This window comes from Diabrotica virgifera, chromosome 10 (assembly GCF_917563875.1).
Source record: "Diabrotica virgifera virgifera chromosome 10, PGI_DIABVI_V3a".
Lineage (NCBI taxonomy): Eukaryota > Metazoa > Arthropoda > Insecta > Coleoptera > Chrysomelidae > Diabrotica > Diabrotica virgifera.
The window spans coordinates 32,270,335-32,284,238 of NC_065452.1; the positions used below are offsets into that span (position 1 = coordinate 32,270,335).

At 34.1% G+C, this 13,904-nt stretch overlaps 1 protein-coding gene across 7 annotated transcripts in view; it reads right to left on the reverse strand.

The window, feature by feature from the left end:
* LOC114335194 (mucin-5AC) overlaps positions 1-13,904 on the reverse strand; it is a 436,134-nt gene that overhangs the window by 117,613 nt on the left and 304,617 nt on the right. For all 7 annotated transcript variants that reach the window (XM_050663155.1, XM_050663154.1, XM_028285392.2 and 4 more), the window contains exon 4: positions 13,721-13,882. In XM_050663155.1, coding sequence (XP_050519112.1) covers positions 13,721-13,882 — 162 coding nt within the window. The remainder of the gene's footprint in view (positions 1-13,720; positions 13,883-13,904) is intronic.

The following is a 13,904-nucleotide window of genomic DNA, read 5'->3' on the forward strand; positions in this document are numbered from 1 at the left end:
CATTCTACTAATGTGTTCGTTCCACTCCTGTTTCCGTTTTGTCACCCATCCATTTATGTCTTCTATATTGCATGATCTTCTTATGTTTTCGCTCCTCTCCCTATCCAACAGACTTTTCCCTGATATTCGTCGGAGTATTTTCATCTCTGTTGTTTCTAGTAGTCGTCTCGTTTTAGATGTGTCAGGCCTTGTCTCCGCCGTGTATGTTAATATAGGTCTAATTGCTGCTTTATAGATTCTTGCTTTTGTGTCTTGTCTTAAGTGTTTGTTTTTCCAGATTGTGTCATTAAGAGATCCCGCCGCTTTACTTGCTTTTAAGCTTTGTTGTCGTACTTCCTCTTCAACATCTCCGTAACTGGTTATATCAATTCCCAGATATCTAAACCTTGCTTCCTGCTTTATTATTTTCCCATCAATTTCGATTTTACATCGTAGTGGGTATTTAGATGTTGTCATACATTTGGTTTTTTCTGCTGATATTATCATATTGTATTTCTTGGCTGTTGTATTAAAGATGTGTGTTAATCTTTGGAGATCGTCTTCTGTCTCGGCGATTAATGCGGCGTCGTCTGCATAACACAATACTTTGATTTCTTTATTCCCCATTCTGTAACCACGACCTTTACGTACTGCTTCTATTATTTCGTCCATTATTATATTAAAGAGCAGTGGGCTTAATGAGTCACCTTGTCTGACTCCACTTTGTACTGGTATAAACTGCGTTAGTTTTCCATTTATCTTTGCCTGTATTCGATTATGAAAGTAGATGTTTTCGATGGTTTGTATAATATTGATTGGTATGTTTCTTCCATACAGTAAATGTAAGACGTCTTCGACTTGGATGCGATCGAAAGCCTTTGTCAGGTCTATAAAACATAGATATGCTGGTTTATTGTACTCAATGGCCTTTTCTGTGATTTGTCTCAGTACAAATACGGCGTCTACGCAGGATCTTCCGGATCTGAATCCTTGTTGTTCATCTGATAAAGTTGTTAGTTTATTGATTTTGTTGGTTAGGACTTTTGTGGTTAGCTTAAGTGCGGTGTTTAGTAGATTTATACCTCTATAATTGTTGGGGTCTTCTTTGTCTCCTTTTTTGAACATTGGTATCATTATGCTGTTTCTCCATGCGTCTGGTATCTTGCAGTGCAATATTAGTTTTTGTATAAGTTTTGTCATCTCTAGGGTTATACTTTCTCCTCCGTATTTTAGAAGCTCGTTGGTTATTCCGTCTGGTCCTGGTGACTTCCTATTTTTGAGTGAATTTATGGCTACCCCTACTTCCTGAAAACTGATTTCAATTTCGTGTCTTAATTCAGGTAGGTTATTATTTTGATTATGATTTTCCTTTCCTTTAAACAGTTCCGTCAAGTATCTTTCCCATTCGTTTGCTGGTATGTTATTGTATTCCTTCAATTCTGCCATTTCTTTCCGTTGGTTTCTTATGAATCTCCATATTTGTTTTTGTGTTCCGTAGAAGTCACTTTCCATCCTTTTTGTAAACTGTTCCCAGTGTTCATTTTTTGTTCTTCGTACCAATTGCTTTGTTTCATTTCGTATTCTTCTATAGGTGTCTCTGGATTCTGGAGTGTTTGATGTTTTATACTTCATGTAGGCGTCTCTCTTCTCTTTACATTTGTCTTTTATTTCTTTTCTGAACCATGGTGTATTGTTGTTGTTTCTTTTGTTCAGTATGACTTTGCGTTTTCCTAGAGCTTCTGTTGCTGCCTCTTCAATATTGTTTTTAATTTTCTCCCAGCTCGCGTTTATATCTTCGATGTCGTCTATCTGCTTCAGCTGTATCTTCTGTGCTAGCCTCCTTTGGTACATTTCTTTGGTAGAATCGTTCCACAGTGATTCTACATTGAATTTTTCCTCGGTGATTTCCTGTGGAAAATGTTTTGGTGTTAGTTTCATTCTTATTTTTGCTAGGACTAATTTGTGTTCACTCCCTGCGTCTGCCGAGTTTAAAGTTCGAATATCTAGAATCTGCTCTGGGTGGATTTTTCTATTAGTGACTATAAAGTCAATCATAGATTTGTGCCCCCTGGAGTTTTCAAACGTATATTTATACTGAAGCTTATGGTCGAAAAATGTATTATTGATTCGCAGTTCGTTAAAAGCACAGAGATTAGCCATGAGTTCTCCATTTGAGTTGACATGGTTTTCATTGAATCTTTGTTTTACTCCTGGAACTATTTCATTTCCGATTCGTGCATTAAAATCCCCCATAAGAATTAAGTGTTCTTCATGAGGTATATCGTCCAGGATGGTTTGCAACTGTTCGTAGAATGCCTCTCGTTCCTTCTTAGGTTTGCAGTCCTCGGGGCTATAGATAGATATAACATTTAATTTTTGGTAGTCCATTGTGATGTTCATATGTATTATTCTTTCGGAGACGTAACGGCAGTTACTTATGTTGTCTTTAAATTTTTTATGGACAAGTATACCTACGCCTGCTCGTGCTCGTTCTTCTTTCTTCACTCCACTATATGCTAAAATATATTGGTTATAGTCTCTTTGACCTTTACCTTTCTTCTTGGTTTCTTGGATTGCACAAATTAAAATTAAAATCAAAATCAACAATAATGGAAAACTATTGCTTGAATTCTGTTTAATTAACATGGATTATGAATACATATTTACAACACAAAAAGATACACCAAAGGATGAAAAAAAAAATATGAAAAAAATATTTTTAAGAAACGCTTTTCTTCAGTTACAAGTGACTAAAATTAAACATAGTATAAAAAAAATCAACGAAAAAGCAAAAAATAAAAAAAAATTGAAAAAACATTTGTCAAAGAAAAGCGTGGCGCGTCTTCATCGAATAAACGGTTTTCGCACCACGCTTTTCTTTAACAAATGTGTTAGATTTTTTCAATTTTTTTTTATTTTTTGCTTTTTCGTTGATTTTTTTTATAATATGTTTAATTTTAGTCACTCGTAACTGAAGAAAAGCGTTTCTTAAAAATATTTTTTTCATATTTTTTTATTTTTTACTTTTTAGTTTTACACTTTTCAAACATTAAAATATATCGTCATGTTTATTAAAATATGTATAAAACATATGATGTACAAACATGAAAAGTAGTCGGAATCGGCAAAAAATTTGAAACTTTATTGTTTATTTATAAAGCATAACGTAAACAATTAACGTAAAAAGTGAAATTATGTATAGTTCATATAATTGGCTACAATTTGTAAAAGTTTCAAGTTTCTTCATTGTAAAAAACAAGAGAATTTAAGCATTTTCCGTTAAAATCGTTTTTTAATTAAACAATTAATAAACAAAAAATTTTTTATTGACTATTCGTGTATTGTTCTCGCGAATGCATATGTCTGCAAATTTTTAGTCATTTGCATTGAAGAAAAGGCAGTCAAATTACCGTCCAAAGATTTGACCCAAACGATTGAACTAAAGAAAAGCGTTTAATTAGTTAATACGACAAAACGAATTCTAATGTTAATTGTAGCACAAAACGTCTCTACCGCTGGTTTTTCTAAGACTACAATAAAAACACGAATTTTTTGAATTCGAGTTTTGGTTGAAGTTTTGTTCGTATCGTATTGAAATTTGACACGATTAAACGCCGATTCATATATAAACAAATAGATGAGCGTTCAAAATTTGAAACTTTATTGTTTATTTATGAAGCATAACGTAAAAAATTAACCTAAAAAGTGAAATGATGTATAGTTCATATCATTAGCTACAATCTGTAAAAGTTTCAAGTTTCTACATTGTAAAAAACCAGAGAATTTAAGCATTTTCCATTAAAATCGTTTTTTTATTTAAACAATTAATAAACATACAAAAATTATTGACTATTCGTGTATTGTTCCCGCGAATGCATATGTCTGCAAATTTTCATTCATCTGAATTAAAGAAAAGTCAGTCAAATTAACGTCCAAAGATTTGATGCAAACTATTGAAGTAAAGAAAAGCGTTTAAAAATAAAGCAAAGAAACATACACAGATACATGGCATATCGGATGTTATTTGTTAATTCTCCATTGATTTTTATGCCTTATTTTGCTTCATCCAGTGCTTTTTTAAAAATTTGTTTGGAGTAAATATTAAAAGGGGAGAGAACACATCCCTGTCGCACACCTTTTCTGATATCAATGCTCTCTGTGGACGCATTGCCGACTTTTACCCTGGCTGTCTGATTCCAGTAGAGACTTGCCACAATTCGGATGTCTTTATCATCAGTTCCTATGCTTTGTAGAATTTCAATTAGTTGGTCAGTTCTCACACTGTCAAAGGCTTTCGAGTAATCTATAAAGCACATGTAGACAGCCTTGTTCATATCTCTACACCTCTGTACTAATACTTGCAGACAAAACACTGACTCCCCTAATGAGTCTAATTAGCTTGTGTGGTATTGCCAATTCAGCCAATATATCTATAGAGTTTGTTCCTTTTGACTGAGTTGTATGCCTGTTTGAAGTCTACAAACGGGCTACAAAAAGTCTTTGAAGTCTAAAAAAAGTTACAGCCCTTTAAAGTTACAAAATGAAAATTGATTTTTTCGAAAATATCGAAAACTATTATAGATTTTGTACTGAAAATTGACATGCGGCATTCTTATGGCAGGAACATGTTAAAAAAATATAGTGAAATTTGTGCACCCCATAATAATTTTACGGAGGTTTTGTTCCTTTAAAATCCCCCAAACTTTTGTGTACGTTCCACTTAAATTAATATTGTGGTACCATTACTTAAACAATGTTTTTAAAACTTTTTTGATTTCTAGTACTCTTTCGATACGCCAGTGTTTATCGAGATTTTTTGAATATTTGGCGATTCCACCACATATTTGTATATGGTTAAGTACCTGTTAGTAATAATCTGAAAATTTATTTATAATTTACATTTTTCAGGTATATTTTGAAACATGTTAAAAAAGAAGCCACATCTCGATAAAAATTGGCTTATCGAAAAAATACTGAGAGGCAAACAAGTTTTAAAAACGTTGTGTTTAATTAATGGGACCACAATAATAATATCATTGGAGCGTACACAAAAGTTTGGGGGGTTTAAGGGAACAAACCCCATACAATTTTTATGGGGTGTACAAATTTCACTGTTATTTTTTTTTTCTTTTTAAGATATTCCTGCCATAAGAATGCCACATGTCCATTTCCAATAAAAAATATCTAATAGTTTTCGATATATTGAAAAAAATCGATTTTCATGTCGTAAATTCAAAGAACTGTAACTTTTTTTATGTGCACATTTCTACTAAGGTAAGTTAGGTTCAATCGAACTATTTTTGGTCCCAGAATATGTTTAATTTATAACCTGTATTTTTGTTACACGCTGTATATAATAAAACAATTTTTTAATATCGTGGGATTGTATTATTATGTTTAACTGATTTCTCGGTATTTTACGATGTATAAAAAGTATTTCAATTGAAATTGAAAACAGGCACATTATCGAAAGAGCACCTTCATATTTCCTTATAAAATACGGCTAAATGATCGATTTTATTATAGCAAGATATGGTTAAGGATTAAGAATTACTCTATTATGGAAGAAAATAATTGTGTTAACAGCGTCGATTAACATAACAATTCTTGTAATTTTTCTGTCTTTACACCAAGTTCTCGGAAAATCAGTATCGGACTACACCTTTTTTTTCAATAAATGTACATAAATTTAATTTTTAATTATGTGGAGTAAGGTATGGTATATGAGAACGTTTACAGTTACTTGAATGAATAAATATGAGGAGTTATAACAATAAATGTCAGATAGCAACAGCGCAACGTGAATAGCAACAATAAAAGAAATAAACAATTCCTTTTGCGCATTAATAAGGTGACCCGATAGAACACACGCTGAAATTATATTACATAATATAACACGAATACGCCATCGGAACAGACACCCGGAGCACCTGGTGCCCAGTGTCACTGCTAAGGCACACCATTTTGTGGATTTTGAGGGGAGTATCGGACTACACCTTTTTTCTCAATAAATGTATATATGTATATATAACAGCACTGCAGGCCTCAGGGGCCCATGGCTTGAAATTTTTCAACTGTCTTTTTCCACTTTACTCTGTCCCTACTTTTTAAAAGTTTGCTCAATGCTCCAACTGCTCGTCGTCCCTTCGTAATTCTTTTTTCAATTTCTGGAACTTCATCTCCTTTCTCTGTTACAGTCACCCCTAGGTATTCAAATTCTTTTACTTTCTCGAAACTGTATTCTTTTCCATCGTTATTTATTTTAATTTTCAAAACCTGTTCTTCATTTACTGTATCTCCCATTTCCATAAATTTTGTTTTGTGTTCGTTAAGTTTCAGACCGTACTGCTTAGCTTTTCTTTCAAAAAGGTTAAATAGTCTTAGCAGCTCTCTTTTTGTTCTTGTTATCAATACTGTGTCGTCTGTATATGCAAGTACCTGAGTTCTTCTATCATGGATCGTACCTTGCGCTCTGATCCCGCTCTCTCTGAATATTGCCTCCAGTACACAATTGAAAAGGACAGCTGATAGAGGGTCTCCCTGCTTCAAACCCCTTAGTACTTTGAACTTTTCTGAGAGGCTACCCTCCAGTGCTACTCGATTTTCTGTTCTCTCCAGTGTCATTTTCACCAGTTTGACCAATTTCTCCGGTATCCCAATTAACCGAAGTGCAGGATAAAGACGTTTCCTTACGACTCGACTGTATCATATGCCTGCTTGAAGTCTATAAATAGGAGCTTCATATTTAGCTGTTGTTCATAAGTAGCCCTCTGTAACATCTTTAGTACGAAAATCTGAACGATGGTAGATCTTCCTTTCTTAAAACCACCTTGATATTCTCCTACCTGCACATTAATATATCTGTCTAATTTTTCTCTTGTAACCTTGGCAAGGACTTTATAAATTACATCAAGCAAAGCGATACCTCTGTAACTTTCACATTGAGATTTTTCTCCCTTTAGTAGGCTACATATATTCTCTTTTCTAATATTTTACCTCCATGTTTAATCATTTCTCCAGGGATGTCTTTGATACCTGCACTCTTGTTATTCTTTATGCTTCTTAAAACTTCCATTATTTCCTCTTCTGTTGGCGGCTCCACTACATCCTCTTGGTTATAGTTTTCTTCTGTCACTTCCATCTGAATCTCTTCATTACCTTCCTGCCTCTCATTTAGCAGTTCTTCAAAATGATATCTACATCTATCCAGTTTTCCTTCCTTGTCGCCTATTAGGTGCCCCTCTTTGCTCCTGTAAAATTTCTGTCTTCTTGAATACTGTTCTTTACTTCTTTTTGCTTCTTGATAGAAATTTCTAATGTTCTTATTGATATACTGTTGCTCACTATCTTCAAGCTTTTTACTAATGTGTTCCCGCTTTTTATATCTACACATTCTTTTTGTGTTTCTCCTCTCTTCTTCATATTTCTTTCTATTTTTCTCACTTGGCTCATCTATCATTCTTTGTCATGCCTGATTCCTTTTCTCTAACCGTTTTCTACAGTCATCATTGAACCATTCTTTTTCCTGTTTTCTACTTACTTGTCCCAGGTGCTTACATGTTGACTCCTCAATTTCTGTCCACTCCGTTTCTATATTGTCATGGTACTGCCTACCTCTAAGCTTGTCCGTAATTTCTGCTTCAAAGATCTTTGCAATGTCTTCGTTTAATTTGGCAACATCGTATTTTTTTCGACTTTCCAATTTACCTTTCGGTTTCGGCATACTTTCTCTTATTTTTTCTATCAAAAATATATGATCGGAATCCATCTCAGCTCCTCGATAGCTTCTTACATCTGTTATTTGTTTCGTATGTTTAGCTTCAATCAAAATATGGTCAATTTGATTCCTTGTAATTAATTCTCAATAAATGTACATATTTAATTTTTTAATTATGTGGAGAAAGTAACATGAATGAATCACAACAGGCCATGGAAAGGGTTAATTAAGTTAGTGATGAATCGTCTGAGCCTCATCTTCAAGAAGACAAAATGGTGCTGATAAGCAAAAAGCAACAACCTGCTCGACAGTTACGGATAAACAATATACAAATTGACCATGTAGAAACTTATGTATACCTTGGCACCAACGTAAATGCAAAATTTACGGGAACACGGCACATAATTCAAGGCGAGAATAGAACAAGCTAGAACAACATTTAACAATATGAAGAAGCTCCCCATAAGAAAATATTTATCTCTTCCCTTAAACTACATATAGTTAAATGAAATATTTTTCCGATCTTACTATATGGTGTGGAGGCCTGGACGCTGACAGAGACGCTAACGAAGAAACTGGAAGCATTCAACATGTCACCAACATAGAGGTAATCCACAGAGTCGGAAAAGAGAAAGAAATCGTGAGCACAATTAAACAAAAACAAAAATTGAATATCTATGCCACATATTGAGACACGATAAGTACCGTCTACTGCAATTGATTGTCAAGGGAGAATAGACAATAAGCGAGGCCAGGCAGCGTATTTACGTTTGTGTGTTCATTTCAAGACATTGCGGTTTTGAAACGGACACCGAAACGGTGATACATATCTAGTTCCAAAAAGGTGTTGATTTGAAAGCGCAAACCCCCGAAATGTGCACGGGTTTTTACCGAAACATGTGGCGTTGGAATTCTACAAACAAGTGCTTAGAACTAATAGGTCTATTATTCGTTGCACGTGCTGTTTATCAACTTAGCTTTGAGGGTCGTGTTGTGTATTTAAGTTTAAGTAAATTATTTAAGGTGCAATCGTAACTCGTTGGATCCATGGTATTTTCAAAATTCTTCTATTGCACCATACTCAAATGCTTCCAACTTCTTTATGTTGTCTACTTTCATTGTCCATCTTTCCATTCCATACAAAAAACTCGAGATCAGGTAGCATGTTAAGGCTCTTATTCTCAGCTCCAGAGAAAGGTCTCGATTAACAAACATTTTTTTCATTTTTATAAATGCTTTTCTTGCAATTTCGATTCGTGTCCTGATTTTTCTACCTTGGTCGTTGTTTTCTGTTACCCAGGTTCCCAGATATTTGTCGTTATTCAGTCTTTCTACTTGTTTTCCCTCGATATCTAGCCTTCCTATTGTATGTTGCTTAGAATTAATCATGAACTTGGTTTTCTTAACGTTCATTCGTAGTCCATATTTTATACTGACTTGATGTAATCTATTTAGGTACTACTCGTTGCTGTGCTTCTAAACTGTCTGCAAAAATAGCGGTGTAGTCTGCGAATCTTATGTTTTTCAAGAATTTTCCGTTTATTGATATACCCTGTTCTTCCTCTGATATTGCTTCCTTAAAAATAGCTAAAAATATGTTTGCTGAACAATAATTGTTTAGCTGTAACTAAAATATGTTTTTAATGTACATAACACTTTTAGTACCTATATTGTTGTGCATTACTACAAAATGTATACGTATCGTAATAGTTTATTTTGACAGGATATTTTGGCACTACTTTGAGTTTTTTGAAAAATTATAAAGAAAAAAGAAGGTAACTTTGGTAACAAAATTGTTTTATTTCCACAGATCCAATGAATGATAATTTGTTATTCTGCAGATAGGAGCTATTTGTGATAAACATTTCAAATAAAATAAAATAATGTTAGAACTTAACAAGTATTTGTGATAATTTTAGGCGCGAAGTTCTTTTACAAACCAGTGCGCATTTCAAAATTAAACGTCTTGAAATGCACACGTGTTTGTAAGCAGATATGCTCCGCCGTTTACGTGCCGATTTCAAAACTACCCGGTCTTGAAATGAACACGGAAACGTAAATACGCGGCCAGGTAGGAGAAGACACCACTCGTGGTTCCAACATCTGCGAAAGTGGTTCGGGCTCACATCAGCCGAACTATTCAGAAGTGCCATAACCACATCAGAATTGCCATGTTAATAGCCAACGTTCGCAATAGACAGAGAATTTGAGGAAGAAGAAGGAGTAAGGTATGGTATATGAGAACCTTTACAATTACTTGAATGAATAAATATGAGCAGTTACAACAATAAATGTCAGATAACAACAGCACAACGTGAATAGCAACAATATATACAGGGTGTTAGTTAATAAGTATGAAACATTTTAAGGACTAATTCTACATGGAAAAATAATGCCGGTTTGCTCTATAAACATATGTCCGCAAATGCTTCGTTTGCGAGATACGGGGTGTTGAAATTTTTATTTCAAACTGCAAATTTATTTATTGCTTTAAAACCAGTTGAGGTCTGAAAATAAAATTTGGTGTGTTTTAAGACGTAGCTATTGCGCATTTTTTGACATACAATTAAGAATTTTATATTCATCATTAGCGCGCATACGGGTAATAGTCTGAATTTTTTTAAAGAAAAAAATAGTACGCCACTGGGATATTTCAAATTAAAAATTATTTTTAAATTTCACGTTTAATTTTTCATAAAAAACTTTTCTTGCCTTTTTTTCATATAATGCACCGTTTCTATACAGAAAAATAAAACATCTTGGCGCGTATTTTTCATTTCTTAATACAGCATCAAGAACTATCCAATATAATACTAAACTACAACAATAACAGAAAATATTACTAATAAGATTTCACTAGGTGCAAAGCTGCAAAAAATGTTTAAAATGATCTCCTTTACAGGTAACAGAAGAATTTTATATTCATCATTGGCGCGCGTACGGGTAATGGTCTGAATTTTTTGAAGAAAAAAATAGTACGCCACTGAGATATGTCAAACTAAAAATCATTTTTGAATTTCCCGTTCAATTTACGACAAAAAATCTTTCTTACCTTTTTTTCATACGAGGCGCCGTTTTTATACAAAAAAATAAAACATATTAACACTTACAAAGTATTTGAGGTAGTTTCCATATGCATAGAAACTTAGTTCAAATACTTTGTAAACGTTAAGATGTTTTATTTTTTTACATAAAAACGGCGCAGCATATGAAAAAAAGGCACGAAAGATTTTTTTTCGTAAATTGGACCAGAAATTCAAAAATGATTTTTTATTTGACATATATCAGTGGCGTACTATTTTTCTCTTAAAAAAATTCAGACCATTACCCGTATGCGCGCCAATGATGAATATAAAATTCTTCTATAACCTCTAAAGGAGGTCTTTTAACATTTGTTGTAGCTCTGCACCTAGTTAAAATCTTATTAGTAATATTTTCTGTTATTGTGTCAGTTTAGTATTATTATATTGGATATTTCTTGATAATGTATTCAAAAAATGAAAAATACGGGTCAAGATGTTTTATTTTTCTGCATAAAAACGGTGCACCATATACAAAAAAGGCAAGAAAGGTTTTTAATCATAAATTAGACGTGGAATTTAAAAATAATTTTTAATTCGAAATATCTCAGTGGCTTACTATTTTTCTCTTTAAAAAATTCAGACCATTACCCGTAGGCGCGCCAATGATGAATACAAAATACTTAGTTGTATGTCAAAAAATGCGAAATAACTACCTCCTAAAACTCAAAAAATTTCATTTTCATAGCTCAACTGGTCTTAGAGCAATAAATAAATTGGCAGTTTGAAATAAAAATTTCAACACCCTGTATCTCGGAAACTAAGCATTTGCGGACATATGTTTATAAAGCAAACCGGCATTAATTTTGCATGTAGAATTAGCCCTTAAAATTTTTCATACTTATTTACTAACACCCTGTATAGTGGCTAAAACACCCCCGTGGGGGTAGCGCCGCCTTTACAGGCTCTCTAGATCCATGTTTTCAAGGTGGATCAGTCCTCCATTCTTCTCTTTCTTAAACTGCATTACATATCCGGTTCCAGCTCCTTCTGTCTCTTGCTTTTTCTTCTGCATTTCTAATTTCCATGCCCTCTAGATCTCGCTTCACCTCTTCCAGCCATTTGGACCTCGGTCTTCCTCTTCGTCTCCTTCCCGCCGGAGACCACTTTGTCACTATGTTTATTATCGCTTCTTCTCCTGCTCTCCATACATGCCCAAGCCATCTCAATCTTTGTCTCTTTATTCTCCTGACTATATCTTGCCCCTCCAATTCCTCATTTATTTCGTTATTTTTTCGACTCCTGTATTCACCCTCTGCTGTTTTTATTGGTCCTAATATTGCCCGAATTATTTTTCTCTCAGTTCTTCTCAAATTTTCTTCGTCTGTCTTGGTCATTGTCATCACTTCAGCTCCATACATTAATGTCGGTCTAATTAACGTTTCATAGAGCCTTAATTTAGTAGTTTTTGTTAATATTTTGCTTTTTATCATTTTTTTGTTGGCTTGGAATGCTCTATTTATTGCCAATGTTTTCTCTTTTATTTCGTTTTCTCTTGTTCCATCACTTGACAGCATGACTCCTAGGTACTTATATTTACTTACTTCTTCAAATTTGTATCTTCCCACTTTGACTTCTCTATTAGTAGGATTTTTTCCTAATCTTAACATTTTTGTTTTGTTTTCGTTAATACTCAGACCCACTGTTTTTCCTTCTTGAATGAGTTCCTCTACCATTTGCGTTAATATATCTCTTCTATTTGCCATTATCACAACGTCATTGGCATATGCAAATAGCAACAATAAAAGAAATAAACAATTCCTTCTGCGCATTTAATAAGGTGACCCTGTGTAGTATTTTGCTCAAACTTTGTTTTTCTTTTATTTTTCTGCCTCGCCACTTTTAACAAAAATACATGTTTTTCTTGCCGCGCGCCAAACGCGTTGGTTTGAGTTGCATAGTGAACCTTTTCAGTCATTACCTAAGATGAAGCGAAACGACTTGGGTCGTTAAAAAAAGTTTAGAAAGTGTGTTCGAAAATTAGCAGTTTTAAAGTTTTAAAGTGTGAGTGGAGAGCGCAATCTTAGTGTAAGTTCATTACCTACATGTCACAAGGTATGTACATTTGCTTCTAAGAAACGTACAACGCAAGAGACCTGTTCTTTGGTGAAACCCCAGCTATGGTGAAACGTCCACATCGAGGAAGAACCAACAATAAGTCCGCTGAAAGGGAGCTGTATGTCTGAACGGCATAACTCTTTATTCACCCTGATCGAACACACGTTGAAATTATATTACATATAACATGAATACGCCATCGGAACCGACACCCGGAGCACCTGGTGCCCAGTGTCACTGCTAATACACATCATCTTTTGGAGTTTTGAGTGTTTTCGGCATTACATTGATTCAAATAGATTGCTCGGGTGATTTTTAGTATTGCTGAGAACCAATACGCCATCAGAATCAACACCCGGAGCACCTGGTGTCTAGGGTCACGTCATCTTCTGGAGTTTCGAGCGATTTCGGCACTAGATTGCACCATCATTGCCACGAATGTCTACCTTTCGTGGACATTCGTGACCTAATATGGTTGCTTAGGGATTCGTTTAGGGTTTCACCATGTAACCAGAGGTATCTTCTTACATCGGCGTTACGCCTTCTTCATTTCAACAAACTGTAATGTAGACTGAATTTTAATTACAACCATTGTTTGGTTCTGGGGCTAGTTGGCAAGTATTAGAGTTCACTGATGATGGACTGATAGGCCCGAAAACGTTCGTTCTGAACACATTTTACACAATCCGTTGGGATTTTTAAAATTTTTAATATACCTATTACATAGAAGTTGTTTTACTTCTTTGTTGGAATTTTATTTTTATCTGCCAAAAGATAAAACACCTAACATATTGTGGCAACTCCTTAGTATTAGATCACATTAAGCAAATATTTTTAAAGATTCTATTTTTTTCGTATCTATTATATGTAAAAATATTCTACTTACAGATATGGCATTAGAATGTCTTAGGCCATCTCTGTCTCTTTGTACTTGACCAATAGTCGAAGGTTGTCCACGATAAACACGTTGTTGGCGATCACTTTCAATTTCTTCAGCTGGTGGTAGTGCTTCTTCAGCTTCAACGTAAAGTTGTTGCTGTTGTTTTCTCTGAAACAAAACAAACATTTGA